The sequence below is a fragment of the Nerophis ophidion genome, linkage group LG02, assembly GCF_033978795.1.
Source record: "Nerophis ophidion isolate RoL-2023_Sa linkage group LG02, RoL_Noph_v1.0, whole genome shotgun sequence".
NCBI classification, from domain to species: Eukaryota; Metazoa; Chordata; class Actinopteri; order Syngnathiformes; family Syngnathidae; genus Nerophis; species Nerophis ophidion.
Window position 1 is genome coordinate 49,830,830 of NC_084612.1, and position 12,866 is coordinate 49,843,695.

At 38.8% G+C, this 12,866-nt stretch overlaps 1 protein-coding gene and 1 long non-coding RNA gene across 4 annotated transcripts in view; both read left to right on the forward strand.

The window, feature by feature from the left end:
• Nucleotides 1-487: 487 nt before the first annotated feature.
• Nucleotides 488-4,016, forward strand: LOC133534964 (uncharacterized). The gene is made up of 3 exons (XR_009802110.1): nt 488-688; nt 3,750-3,877; nt 3,957-4,016. It is a non-coding gene; the product is annotated as an uncharacterized LOC133534964 (long non-coding RNA).
• Nucleotides 4,017-5,445: 1,429 nt separating this feature from the next.
• lrig2 (leucine-rich repeats and immunoglobulin-like domains 2) overlaps nt 5,446-12,866 on the forward strand; it is an 89,139-nt gene continuing 81,718 nt past the window's right edge. The window contains exons 1-2 of one of the 3 annotated variants that reach the window (XM_061885856.1): nt 5,446-5,886; nt 11,271-11,345. In XM_061885856.1, coding sequence (XP_061741840.1) covers nt 5,693-5,886; nt 11,271-11,345 — 269 coding nt within the window. In that variant the 5' untranslated portion in view covers nt 5,446-5,692. The remainder of the gene's footprint in view (nt 5,887-11,270; nt 11,346-12,866) is intronic. The other 2 variants (XM_061885865.1, XM_061885872.1) reach the window with 2 other exon arrangements.

The following is a 12,866-nucleotide window of genomic DNA, read 5'->3' on the forward strand; positions in this document are numbered from 1 at the left end:
CACAACATCCCAGATGATATAGCGAGACCAGCGGCTCATAGTGGTTTATTGTGAAAACATAGTTGGACACCACGTGTAGGACAGATAAAGGAAGTCTGGCCGCAAATCTGGAACTACACGCTGGCTAAAGTTAAACTTGTGTCCAGTATTTATCCATCCAATGCTAATTTTGCACTTATACATGTGTATATTGACAATTTAATACTTTTATATTGTATATCATGTTGATACTTTCACTGTCGTTGCTTCGAAACTGTCATGATTTGTGGCCTGGATCATGATTTTGTTATTTTTCTGTAAGTTGTTGACTCCCGTAGGTCCTGTTTGTGCACCTCTGGGGTTTTTTTTAGTTCCCATGGGGATTAATTGGGTTCACCTGCTTCTGGTTAGTGGTCGGCACCTTCACCTTTTGTTGACCACTAATCAGAGAGCTATTTATTCACCTCTCTCGCCACACTTGTCCTGGCTTCTTTGTTTGCTCCATACAACAAGTTATGTTGGTTATTCATGTGATTCTTAATTCTTGTTCCTGCACTAAGCTTCGCCATAGCTTCCCATGCTATCGGCCCGGTTTTCTGTTTATTCTTGTTTTGGTCTGCGTGTATTGACGGTGTATGATTTATGAGAAATAAATCATCCCCCCTACCTTAACGTTGTCCGTTCTGCATCTGGGAGGAACGACCCCGCAGTAAGTAGCAACCCACACGTAACAGAAACCTTGTAAATAAACAAAGAAAGTTATGTTACGAGATACATCACAAACAAATTAATATTACTAACTGGTCAATTGCCAAACCTAATGTGTGTGTGAAAATCATTGGTACTTTAACTTTAACTTAACAGAGTAGGCACTCATCCAAATAAAAGTATTTTTCAGTTCAGGAAGTTTATTTTTTATTTTGCCGTAAGACAGTGACACCTTTGTTTTACAGTAGAAGGTTGAGCTGGCTACACAACAACTCAAGCTGACATTGCCATCAAAATCATTCACACATTTCTAACGGACTGTTAATGCTTACAGTTTCATTGTCTCTTCCATTGCCATAGATAGTAGGCTCGGACTCTGCCATAAATAGTATTTTTTTTTCGGAAAATCCATCTTTTTGCGAAAGTTTGTGGTGGAAGCAGGACTCTTCTTGAAACCCACAAGGAGAAACTTTTTCCCAGTTGAAGGCACGTTGCAACCAATCATAAAAGTTTAAAGTCAGAAACTTTTTACTTCAGATGATTCTGACGGTTAGTGTTGTGACTTTAGCTGGTTAAATCAAACCAACAACTGAGTGTTCTCCTTCATTGGGTTTTGTAATAAGCGGTAGAAAAATGGATGGATGGATACATATATATATATATATATATATATATATATATATATATATATATATATATATTAGGGGTGGGCAAATTAATGCGTTAATTACGAGTTAACTCCTCAATCTTTTAACGCCGACAATTATTTTATCGCACATTTGCGTATGTTGTTTACATGCTTTTATTTTGTTAACGCCTTTTCTTAACAAGATGGCGTCGCCTGGACGGGCTTCGGCGTCGTGGGGCTCTTGGTAAAGATGGAACATTTGGCAAAAATACCGGTTAGGTATAACCCTAACCCCAGCGTGGTCACTCCGTGATCACTTACGACCGCCAGACAATTCTGAATGTGGATAGATCGGGCCGTTTTGGACTGAATGACGCGTGCTTGCTAGACCGGCTAGCTAGCATGGGAATACTTTGCCGGCTACATCCAGCGGCCTGTGAAGCAGCGGAATATATGTGTTGTCTATCTATTTATGAATAATGCAGACGAGGAGTGTTGGCTGAGTTCTTAACGTTTGCTTTCAGAGCGTGCATATCACAACATACAAGATGCTGTCATGGCGACACAACCTATACCGGGCTACCGCGCATGCTCGTCACTCCTGTTGTATGCTGGGTAGGGTAGTTCTTTTTTTTCCTGGCGCATAACATCACAATATAGTACCATGTATATGCGTTCAGTTTATCAAAGCACCAAGCAAACAATCGGAAATTTCCTATCATATCAATTCCTAGATATGGTCATAATTATTTTAAGTGCACTACGCAGAATAAACACAACATTATTAATATTGCTTCTACGGATAATTTGATCCAAAATTCCCTAAAACAGCCCACTACCTATAATATAGGTTTTTTAAACATAAGATCCCTGATAAAAAAAAATGTTTCTGCTGTTACCTCAGAAATTGCCTGTTTAGATGTTATGATTGTGGTTCAGAGATTTGTATGTAGATGATATTTATTTTTCATAACAAACAGGATAACTTAAATACTCTGGCAGTGGCAATAAGCTTCAATGTTTGTATTTACATTTTTTGAGTTGATTTTCATAAAATATGCTATTTCACTGCTACTGTTTAACAAGGACTGATTTAAATTATGTTTGCACAACAAATGTTTTGGCGCTTTTGTTCATGTGGGAGAATATTCCAATAAAGGTGCACTACACACTACTTTTGAATTCATTATTGGGCTTTGCGTATACGATGCAGTTAATCGTGATTAATCGGAGAAATAGTGCGATTAACTTCGATTAAAATTTTTAATCTTTGCCCAGCCCTAATATATATATATATTAGGGGTGTGGGAAACAAAATGTAATATTATCAACAACAGTATCAATATTAGTTATAATTTCAGTGTAGCAGTGATAAAAAATCCCTCATTGACATTATCATTCCACATTTATAAAAAAAAAAAAAAGAACAATAGTGTCACAGTGGCTTACACTTGCATCGCATCTCAAAAGCTTGACAACACACTTTGTCCAATGTTTTCATAAAGATAAAATAAGTCATATTTTTGGTTCGTTTAATAGTTAAAACAAATTTACATTATTGCAATCAGTTGATAAAACATTGTCCTTTACAATTATAAAATATTTTTAGAAAAATCTACTACTCTGCTTGCATGTCAGCAGACTGGGGTAGATACTGTTGAAATCCTATGTATTGAATGAATACAGAATCGTTTGAATCGGAAAAATATCGTTTTTGAATCGAAAATCGCGTTGAATCAAAAAAATCAATTTATAATTGAATTGCGACCCCAAGAATCGATATTAAATCCAATCGTGGGACACCCAAAGATTCCCAGCCCTAATATATACATATATATATATATATATATATATATATATATATATATATATATATATATATATGTGTGTGTGTATGTATGTGTGCGTATGTGTGTGTATGTATATTGATATATATATATATCTATATATATGTATGTATGTGTGTACGTATGTATGTATGTATATATGTAAGTGTGTATATATATACATATGTATGTGTGTGTCAGTGACGTGCAGTCAGGGGAGGCAGGTGAGGCCCCGCCTCACCTGCCATCATGGAAAGAAAAAAATATAAAAAGAAAAAAAAATATTTTATTGTTGTATGTATCCAGTGATTATACTATAAAGTTATTTTTCATTTAACTTCACCAGTTTTAAATTATTTTATTCAAAATTGCTTAGTTTTCACATTTGCCATTTAAATACTGACAATTACTTGCGGTGAGTCACAGCCAGTTGAGCCTCCCCGTGGATTGCGCAATGACTCGGCTAACTGCTGGCTGTTGTGCAGTGAGACCGTATTGCTATATGAATTATGTTATACATTTCCATAGTTTAGTTAACTGAGGTATATAATGTACTGTGTATTTTGTCAACAACCGTATGTGTGTAACGTATTTCTTGTGCTGGGCAGTCATAAAACGGCTGTGAAGACGCACAATGTGAGGCACCTGTTCTCCGGCCTCCTGGTGGTAGAGGGCGCTAGTGATCCCAGAGATCATTCTTGCACTACTCGGCTAGGCCTGGGGACATCTGAAGCCGGTATGTTTTAAAGTTGTTGTTTGCCTGCATATCGTAAAAATAACCGTCCAACATTTTACAACTAATTGTAAACTTATAGGTGGCGACCATCAGGGCAAAGTTGCGACGAAAGAGTGTGTCGATGTTGAGATATTAAGCTGAGTTGGTAAGTGAATTTGTTTGCTAATAGTAGTTACTAGTGTATTTTCTATGGGCGGTTAGCATCGGGTTTTAATCCCATATCCTCCAATGTTTCTGATCCGATTGAATTTATATTTATGTCGAGTCTTTATTTTGGGTACTTAAATATGGTGACTGAGTATTGTGGCGTTTTAAGGCCATATGCATTTTCTATGCTACAGTAAAGACAATGAATGAACACGGCCGCAGGAGCGCGGTTACACCTGTCATAGTGACAACACTGTGTTACACCTGTCATAGTGACAACACTGTTACACCTGTCATAGTGACAACACTGTGTTACACCTGTCATTGTGACAACACTGTGTACTGTCGTGTTTGTTAATTTGTACATACATGTGATTATTTAATAGTGTTAATGTTAGCAGTATTATCGCACTTATTATATAATAAGTACCAATTATTGTCACACACACACTAGGTGTGGTGAAATTTGTCCTCTGCATTTGACCCATCCCCTTGTTCACCCCCAGTGAGCAGTAGCGGCCGGGAATCATTTTTGGTGATTTAAGCCCCAATTCCAACCCTTGATGCTGAGGGCCAAGCACGGAAGAATGCTGGTATAAGCTTTTAAACATAACCCGTTAACTGCTGCCAATCAAATGGTGAATAAGATACTCTATAGGGTTTATATGTTTATAAATCAGACTGTTATGAAGTCAGTGCCTCACCAGCCATGAACCTCACCGCACGTCACTGGTGTGTGTGTATATATATATGTTTATGTGTGTGTATATATGTATCTATATATATGTGTTTATGTGTGTGTTTCTATTTATGTATCTATATAGACAGTATATATGTATGCATATATATATATTTTTTCTATTACCCCATCTTTGTACTTTTTTCTTCTGCTTTCCACCCCCTCCTGCGCCTGTTCCGCTGCACCAAACAATATATACATCCAAACATTTAACAAAGTCAAAATAAGGCAACTAGAGAAGTATCCCACACTTCTCTTTCGTAAAATGAATATGTAGAGCGGATATGGACATATACATCAACAATATGATTTTCCTGAGTGGCTAGAAAGGGAAGATTAAAAGAATTTATCATTTTTTTATTTTAATTTTTTGTATTATGGCCTGCCGGCCATATATTGGGGGCCGCTGGTTTACAGTATTGCTCATCCTCAATAGAATACCAGGATAAAAAATAATTAAAAATAAACCATCATAATACAATGAATGTATTTATTAACTTGCATAATTTGTTTCAACCTATATTATAAACTGCTGTCTTGGATTGAAATAAACATAAATCTTATTTTGAAACTTTGTAATGTTTACAATAAGCGAGACTACAAACTCGTGTTTTATTGTGAAAACCAATCAGATTTATGAACTGGATTGACAAACGTGCATTTGGACCAATAGAATCGCTTGACATTGGCCAGAAAGGGGCGGGACCACGATATCCAATGTCATCAACTAAACGCTTTTGTTGATCCATCAAGACAACAGCAATGCGGAATAACTCGCGCGTTGGTTTTAAACAACATGGACGAATAAGTTCTTAATATTTAATTGAGTTTGTTGGGATGGCGTGGAAGTAATCGCAGCGGTGGAGAAAGTGTCGGGTGTCCAGCTTGGATTGGGAAGGAATCCCAAGTGAAGAGGAATCTGAGCCAAGATGGCGGGAGACTGGCCCCTTCCCTCGGCCTCAATCTTCTTCATGCTCCTTCTGGGTGTGCGTGTCCGGGCCGTCGAGTCGTGTCCGGCTCCTTGCTCCTGCTCCACGGGCCCAGACGGGCACCTCGTCCTGGACTGCAACAGGAATAGGTTGTCGGCGGCTCCCTTGGATCTTCCGGACGGCATCAGCCAAGTGTAAGTTTTTAGCCGAGTTAGCACGGACGTGCTAACCAGGATAGCATCACAACACTAACTCGTACTCTGGTGTAGTATCATTTTTTAAATTGTAATTACCATATAATTGGGTGTTTTTATTGATTTTGTTTTTTAGCGGAAAAATGTCAAACACCTTGAAATTGTTCAACTTTTTAAAATGTAACCGTAAGCACTGACTGGCCACAACATTAGGTACACTTATTCCGGCCAGTAAGATGTACTCTAGTAGCCCATTCTGTTCCAAACGTTACCTTATACCAGGGGTGTCAAACTCGTTTTCATTGGGGGCCACATCGCAGCTATTGCTGCCCTCAGAGGGCCACTTGTAACAGTGAATTATAATTATTTATTGTTATATATTTTTACGTACATTGTAAGCATACTTGCTACCCTTGAGACCTTCGAATTCGGGAGATGGGGGCGGGTGATGTGTTTGTGTGTGCGTGTGTGTATGTGTGTGTCTATATATAGGTATATATATATATATATATATATATATATATATATATATATATATATATATATATATATATATATATAGACACACACAGTTGTGATCAAAATTATTCAAACTCCACACAATTTTGGTCTTTTAGCAAGTTGGACATTTATTCCATATTTTGTTTATAGTCATATCAAATAAAAATGCATTAAATAGACAAATGCAACTTGAATTACAACATTATATTTTGCAACACACCAAACAGTGTCATTTCTCTTAATATCTCATTGACAAAATTATTCAACCCCTTGAAGATCATAACTCTTAAGAACAGAAGTTGAATAAGGTCTTTTCAATCAGGTGTTGAAAACCCCTATAAATGTGATTAGAACCATAACGAGCAACAATTAAACTGATTGAAAAAGACTGTGACACTCAGCTTCTTGTAGATGGTCAATGGTGTATTTGCAACATGGTGAAGTCCAGGGAGTGGTCAAAGAAGTCAAGAGACGAGGTAATTTATCTTCATAAGAAAGGATATGGATATAAGAAAATAGTAAAGACATTACACATTCCAAGTGACACAGTTGGGAGCATTATTCGCAAGTTTGAAGCTAAAGGCACAGTGGAAACACTACCTGGGCGTGGTAGAAAGAGGATGCTGTGAAGCGTCCAGTGGTGAAAAACCCCCGGGTAACAGCTGAGGAACTACAACAGGACATTGCAGAGGGGGGAACACAGGTTTCGTCCCAGACAATAAGGCACGCACTACGAGATGAAGGCCTCCATGCCAAAACTCCCAGGCGCACCCCACTTCTGACTACCAGGCACAAGGAAAATAGACTCCAGTATGCCAAAAATCATCTGGACAAACCCCAAAGGTTTTGGGAAACTGTTCTATGGAGTGATGAGACAAAACTGGAACTCTTTGGGCCTATGAATCAACGTTATGTCTGGAGGAGAAAAAATGAAGCTGACAAAGAAAAGAACACTTTGCCTACTGTTAAGCATGGTGAGGGGTCAATCATGCTCTGGGGCTGTTTCTCTGCCTCAGGTACCGGGAATCTCCAGCGCGTTCATGAATTCTATTTCCTACCAGGATATATTAGCTGCAAATGTCATGAAGTCAGTGACGAAGCTGAAGCTTGGGAGACGTTGGACCTTCCAACAGGACAACGATCCCAAGCATACCTCCAAATCAACATCAGAGTGGTTTCAGAAGAAGGGCTGGAAGACTCTGGAGTGGCCTTCACAGTCGCCAGACCTAAATCCAATAGAAAACCTGTGGTGGGACTTGAAGAAGGCAGTTGCAGCACGCAAGCCCAAGAATATGAATGAACTGGAGGCCTTTGCCCAGGAGGAATGGGCTAAAATACCTGTAGATCGTTGCAAGAAGCTTGTGTCCGGTTATGTATCACGTTTGAAGGATGTAATTACTCCCAAAGGGTGTTCTACTAAGTACTAAATATGCACATAACTAGGGGGTTGAATAATTTTGTCAATTAGATATTAAGAAAAATGTCCTTTTTTGGTATTTTGTAAAATACAGTGTTACAATTTAAGTTGCATTTGTCAATTTGACACATCTTTATTTGATATGACTATAAACAAAATACGGAATAAATGTCCAACTTGCAAAAACACCAAAACTGTGTGGGGGCTGAATTATTTTGATCACAACTGTGTGTGTGTGTGTGTGTGTGTGTGTGTGTGTGTGTGTGTGTGTGTGTGTGTGTGTGTGTGTGTGTGTGTGTGTGTGTGTGTGTGTGTGTGTGTGTGTATGTATATGTATATGTATATATATATATTTATATATATATATATATATGTGTGTGTATATATATATGTGTGTGTATATATACACACACACACACACACACACACACACACACACAGTTGTGATCAAAATAATTCAGCCCCCACACAATTTTGGTGTTTTTGCAAGTTGGACATTTATTCCCTATTTTGTTTATAGTCATATCAAATAAAGATGTGTCAAATTGACTTATATAGCCCTAAATCACTAGTGTCTCAAAGGGCTGCACAAACCACAACACAAATCACTACGACATCCTCGGTAGGCCCACATAAGGGCAAGGAAAACTCACACCCAGTGGGACGTCGGTGACAATGATGACTATGAGAACCTTGGAGAGGAGGAAAGCAATGGATGTCGAGCGGGTCTAACATGATACTGTGAAAGTTCAATCCATAATGGATCCAACACAGTCGCGAGAGTCCAGTCCAAAGCGGATCCAACACAGCAGCGAGAGTGCCGTTCACAGCGGAGCCAGCAGGAAAACATCCCAAGCGGAGGCAGATCAGCTGCGCAGAGATGTCCCCAGCCGATACACAGGCAAGCAATACATGGCCACTGGATCGGAACGGACCCCCTCCACAAGGGAGAGTGGGACATAGGAGAAAAAGAAGAGAAACGGTAGATCAACTGGTCTAAAAAGGGAGTCTATTTAAATATATATGGATCAGCAGCGCAGAGTTGTCCCCAGCCGATACACAGGCAAGCAGTACATGGCCACTGGATCGGACCGGACCCCCTCCACAAGGGAGAGTGGGACATAGGAGAAAAAGAAAATAAACGGTAGATCAACTGGTCTAAAAAGGTAGTCTATTTAAATATATATATATATTAGGGTTGGGTGATATATCGATATACGCAATATATCAGGGGTTTGTCTCTGTGCAATATAGAAAATGACTATATCGTGATATTCGAGTATACGTTCTCACGCAGTTGCTTTTAGCTGCGGGCATTACACTACAGGCTCTTCCCTGTTTAATAAATACAGTTTTGGTCAATTGACTTAGTTGGGATTTCCTTCTCTGCATTAAGGTTTAAAATGAGTATATATTAATGCAGTATGAACAAGAATGTTTAATGTAGACACATAGAATCATCATTCTGCTGTGATTATATGTATCGAGTGTTAATTCAAGGCTAAGGCAAAATATGGAGATATATATCGTGTATCACGATATGGCCTAAAAATATTGTGATATTAAAAAACATTAGGTTTTCCTTATTTTCATGATTTTAGATTGTCACTGAAGGCATCAAAACTATGAATGAACACATGGAAAAGGTGAAATAACTGAAAATAATATTTTATATTCTAGTTTCTTCAAAATAGCCACCCTTTGCTCTGATTACTGTTTGCATTCTCTCCATAAGCTACAAGAGGTATTCACCGGAAAGGGTTTTCACTTCACAGGTGTCATAGTTTTTATGCCTTAGTCGACAATCTACAAAAGGGGTCTCAAACTCAATTTACCTGGGGGCCACTGGATGCAGAGTCTAGGTGAGGCTGGGCTGCAAGGAAAGATTTCTTAAAAAATATATTTATAAATGTGTTTATTTTTATTTTCAACACAAAATAAAATCAAAATATAAATGAAAAAAATGAGAATTAAGTAATGGGAGGCAATGCAAATTAAACAATAAAAAAAACAAATTAACGGTTTGAATTGGTACAGGTTATCGGGGACTGTTATTACTGACGGACAGGTGTCGCGGTGCGACTGAAGCCAGGCATGTAAGAAAACCCTCGTCTCCATGGCAACATTTTTGTCGCTTTCACTCATTTGCCGTTTTTCCACCAACGCAGGGGTAGGCAACCCAGAACGTTGAAAGAGCTGTGGACTTTACAGATACGTTAGCACAATTAGCGCCGAATGGGCTAACATCAGGACTAACGTGTTGCACGTCCGATTCGCCCAGCGACTCTCTGCCGGAGTATCAGCACTGGGGTCCAGTGCACCCCAGTTTTGTATTGTAGCTTGGTCCTTTGGCGGAGTGCTTCGGAAGTTACCAGACCTCTCGTCTCCCCGGCCTGGACTGTTTACAGCGGTGCCGGGGGAGGGTGAGAGAGAGAGAGAAATAAAGAGAGAAAGAGAGAGAAAGATATTTAGGGCGGAAGAGCACGTGCGGGTCTCGTGGAAAAGCGGCAAAACGTTTCTCTGCTTGCATCACGCAGGTGACGTCAATGTTCAGCTTCGAGAGCCACATATCACACTGTTATTGGTAGATTTCTTTAGCTCCGCACAAGCGCCATTTATATAAAACTCGCTGGCCACACTAACATTAAACTTTCATATTAAGGTGCGGGCCGCAAAATAACGTCTCCCGAGCCACAATTGGCCCGCAGGCCGCGTGTCCGAGAACCCTGATCTACAATGTAAACAGTCAGGAAAATAAGGAAAACTCATTGAAATGAGAAGATGTGTCCAAACTTCTGGCCTGTACTGTATAGTATGTACAGCCTGGCCCCTGGCCAATTTTCTTTTTAACCCAATGCGGCCCCCCTGGCTCAAAATGTTTGGGGACCTCTGTTTAAGGGTAAAGTTTTTAAATTTTACTATAAAATGTGCAATGTTTTTTTACAATCTATACTGTAAATGTAAAACAGTACCAATGTTTTATTGTAAAATCTACAGTTGTTTTGAAGGTGTCAATTACTGCATATGGCAAAACAATATTACACATTTTTTTGTCTCGTGTTTTTACGGAAAAATTCTGGCAACTAAGCTACCAGTTTTTACTGACAAATAATCTTTACAATGTACAATGTGATGGATGACTTGCTTCAAAATCAAGAGTCACGCAGATATTTAAGTACTTATTTTGATGTTTGGAATGTGTGATGATATAATGTTTGTCGCAATATTAGGTTAAGTTTAAAATATATGAAATTGCATATGGTACATGTATTTTTGTTGTCAAAATAGAAAGTTGACTACATTTAGAAACAAATAGATGTGTGGTAATTCCAGACCTTTGCAGGCCACATAAAATGAGATGGCCTTTACTTTGACACATGTGCCTTATACGAATACATTGTTCTCTTTGCTATTGGAATTCTAAATGTTAACATCATGGGTTAATGTGAAATGTTTAATATTGCAGCACAATGAACCACAATGACCTGACAGTGATTCCCTTCCTTGGAGACGGCTCCTACAACATCACATCGCTGTCGTTGTAAGTATGAAATGTGCTCCATTGGTTGTTACTATTTAAGAAAAAAGGGGAAATAACTGATAAGAGTATGGCACAGCAACATCACCCACAGTTGCAGGAAAAAGTTTGCAAACCCTTTGGGATTACTTGGATTTCTGCGTAAAAGGGGCATATAATGTGTTCTGATCACAACAATAGACAAACACAGTCTACTTAAAGAACCCTTGCACAAATATGTTTACTTTTTTTGTATCACACAACATGTCAGCATTCACAGTACAGGATGGAAAAAATACCGGTCCGTGAACATTTGGATTTAGTAACTTGTTGTTTGAATACGTTTCCTGTAGTTGCAAAACAAACAATGGTCAGGAGGAATTTTTTGTCTATTTCTTTTTACAAAACTGTTATCGATTATAAAAATATTTGGCGATTAATTTGGATGTATGCAATGCGCTTTTTTTTTCTTTCCCCTAAACCTTTATTTATAAACTGCAACATTTACAAACAGCTGAGAAACAATAATTGAAATAAGTACAAAAACGGTACAAAACAGCGCCAGGGCAGCGCTGAGGCTACGTCTCATGAGGTGGCAGTAAGCCAGCCAGCCAATGATGTGTCATGTGCAGCTCGCATGACCACGCAGACTCACTTGCTTGGAAACATTGGAAAAATGGTGGAAAACAGTACCGATAGTTCGGCGCAGAAACATCTGGAGGTTAATGCTGCATTGGAGAAAAGTGTACGACCCAAGTCGTCAAAAGTGTGGAAATACTTCACTTTAAACACGGCAAAGAAGACAGTTTCCTGCAAAATGTGCAGCATGGACCTCGCGTGGCACGGAAGGACTACATCGCTTCGGGAGCACCTGAACAGGAAGCATGTTTTATCCATGCATGAAGAGGACTCACGGTACGTAACTTTTTCAGTCCATAGTCCGAGTACATTGATCCATTGTGTTCGTCTGTGTGTGTTTTTAATATTTTGTTAACGAGGAGATTTTTTTCAGGAACCGCCGCAGCAACTGTTGTGTATTAACTTTCAGAGTGTTTGGAACGTTTTGGATAGTGTGGCGTCTTCATTTTCTGTGTTGTTATGAGCGGCAACAGGCATTCATAAGTTCAGCTTTTTTGTGAGTAACGTTAACGATATGTCTTTGTTACAACGCGGGACTGATAATGTGTCTCCGGCACATTCTACTCCGTTTTGAGAGAGAAAACGCACGGTTACCAATTTGGAAACAAACGTAACGGACAGAAATATCTCAGGTTGGTTTCATAATGGATCAATGTAGCTGTACCCGATAAAGCTATTTAAATATATTTAGATTTGAGTAACGCTTTAGTATAACTAAACGTTATGAAGGTGCTGCAATATTTCATGCTATTATATACAGGCAGCCTAAAATGAAACCTTTATTATTCACAACAGAAACGTGTACAATATCTGATCCAGTTATGATCTGATGAGCTACATTTCTGTATTATAATTGGTGCATGCTGCATCCCCAATGTCCATTTATTTAAAGGCCTATTGAAACCC